Consider the following 1,226-nt stretch of genomic DNA (forward strand, 5'->3'; position numbering starts at 1 on the left):
CGCTCGGCCGCAGCGACAAGAAGCATGGGCCTCTCGGTGATCGCTCCGCCGGCCGGCGACTCGGCGTCCCCGGCGCACCGCCGCGCGCGCCGCGCCTTCCTCGTGTCCAACTACATGATCCTCGGCGCGGCGTCCGGGTGCGGCTTCCTCACGCTCTCGCTCCGCCTGGTGCCCTCCGTCGACGGCTTCCTCCTCATCCTGCTCCACGCGCTCACCGTGGCGGCCGCCGTGGCCGGGTGCGCCGTCATCGCGGCGCCCGACCCGCCGCGGGGCCGCGTCTACACCGCCCACATGTCCGCCACCGTCGTCGTGTCCATCCTGCAGGGCGCCGCCGCCGTGCTCGCCTTCTCCCGCACCGCCGAGTTCCTCGCCTACGGGCTCCGGTCCTACGTCCGCGAGGAGGACGGCGCCATCATCCTGCGCATGATCGGGGGCCTCGGCATCGCCATCTTCTGCCTCGAGTGGGTCGCCCTCGCGCTCGCCTTCGTCCTCAGGTACTACGCCTACGTCGACAGGGAGTGCGGCGGCAACCCCATGCGCCGCAGCGCCAAGGTCGGCGGCGAGGACGGCGCCGGCAACTGGCCGTGGCCGTTCCAGGTCTGATCTGATCCGCCACAAGGATGATGATGCAGCAAGCAATTTATGATGTTGGGGCCTTGGGGGAGGGGTGTCTCAAGACGAGAAGAGCTGAGAACCGATAGTTCTTGGGAGAAAAACTAGTGTTTGGTGATATTACTATTCGTTTATTGGGTTGTATTGTGTGGTGTGGTATATGATTATGTTGTACTGCGGCTGTTGCCACCTCTATAATATTATTTGAAATTCCTGTTCAATCGACTCCATTCTTCTCATCTCAATGTTTTATTTTTAGTGCCATATGGAACATATTAGGATTGACGCCAGAAATGTTTCTTGACGCCCCGCTTGGAATCGGTGTATAGCGCTCCGAAACGAGAATCCAATCAGGCCCTGTTTCTGCAAGATCTGACCAAGTTTTGCTGCACGCTTGTGGGATACGCACATTGCATCTCGCTCGGGTAACAAAGTTTCTGCTAACGGTGTGGACCGGCAGTGAGTGTTCCACCCACTGTGTTTTGGAACATTTCTGTCGATTTCAATTGCCAGCTTTGCCTGTCGATTTCTGTCGAGTTCGATTGCAAGCAAAAATATCATTTACACGTCTTTTGCCGTGAATTTTTCCTGGTTCTCTCTGCCTTATTCCCAGC

The 1,226-nt window shown here is 58.6% G+C and overlaps 1 protein-coding gene across 1 annotated transcript in view; it reads left to right on the top strand.

The window, feature by feature from the left end:
- The window catches only part of LOC123185662 (uncharacterized), a 1,235-nt gene extending 402 nt beyond the window's left edge, over nt 1–833 (top strand). The window contains exon 2 of the mRNA XM_044597508.1: nt 1–833. Within this exon, the coding sequence (XP_044453443.1) occupies nt 25–603 (579 nt within the window). The 5' untranslated portion in view covers nt 1–24 and the 3' untranslated portion in view covers nt 604–833.
- Nucleotides 834–1,226: the final 393 nt, after the last annotated feature.

This window comes from Triticum aestivum, chromosome 2A (genome assembly GCF_018294505.1).
Source record: "Triticum aestivum cultivar Chinese Spring chromosome 2A, IWGSC CS RefSeq v2.1, whole genome shotgun sequence".
Lineage (NCBI taxonomy): Eukaryota > Viridiplantae > Streptophyta > Magnoliopsida > Poales > Poaceae > Triticum > Triticum aestivum.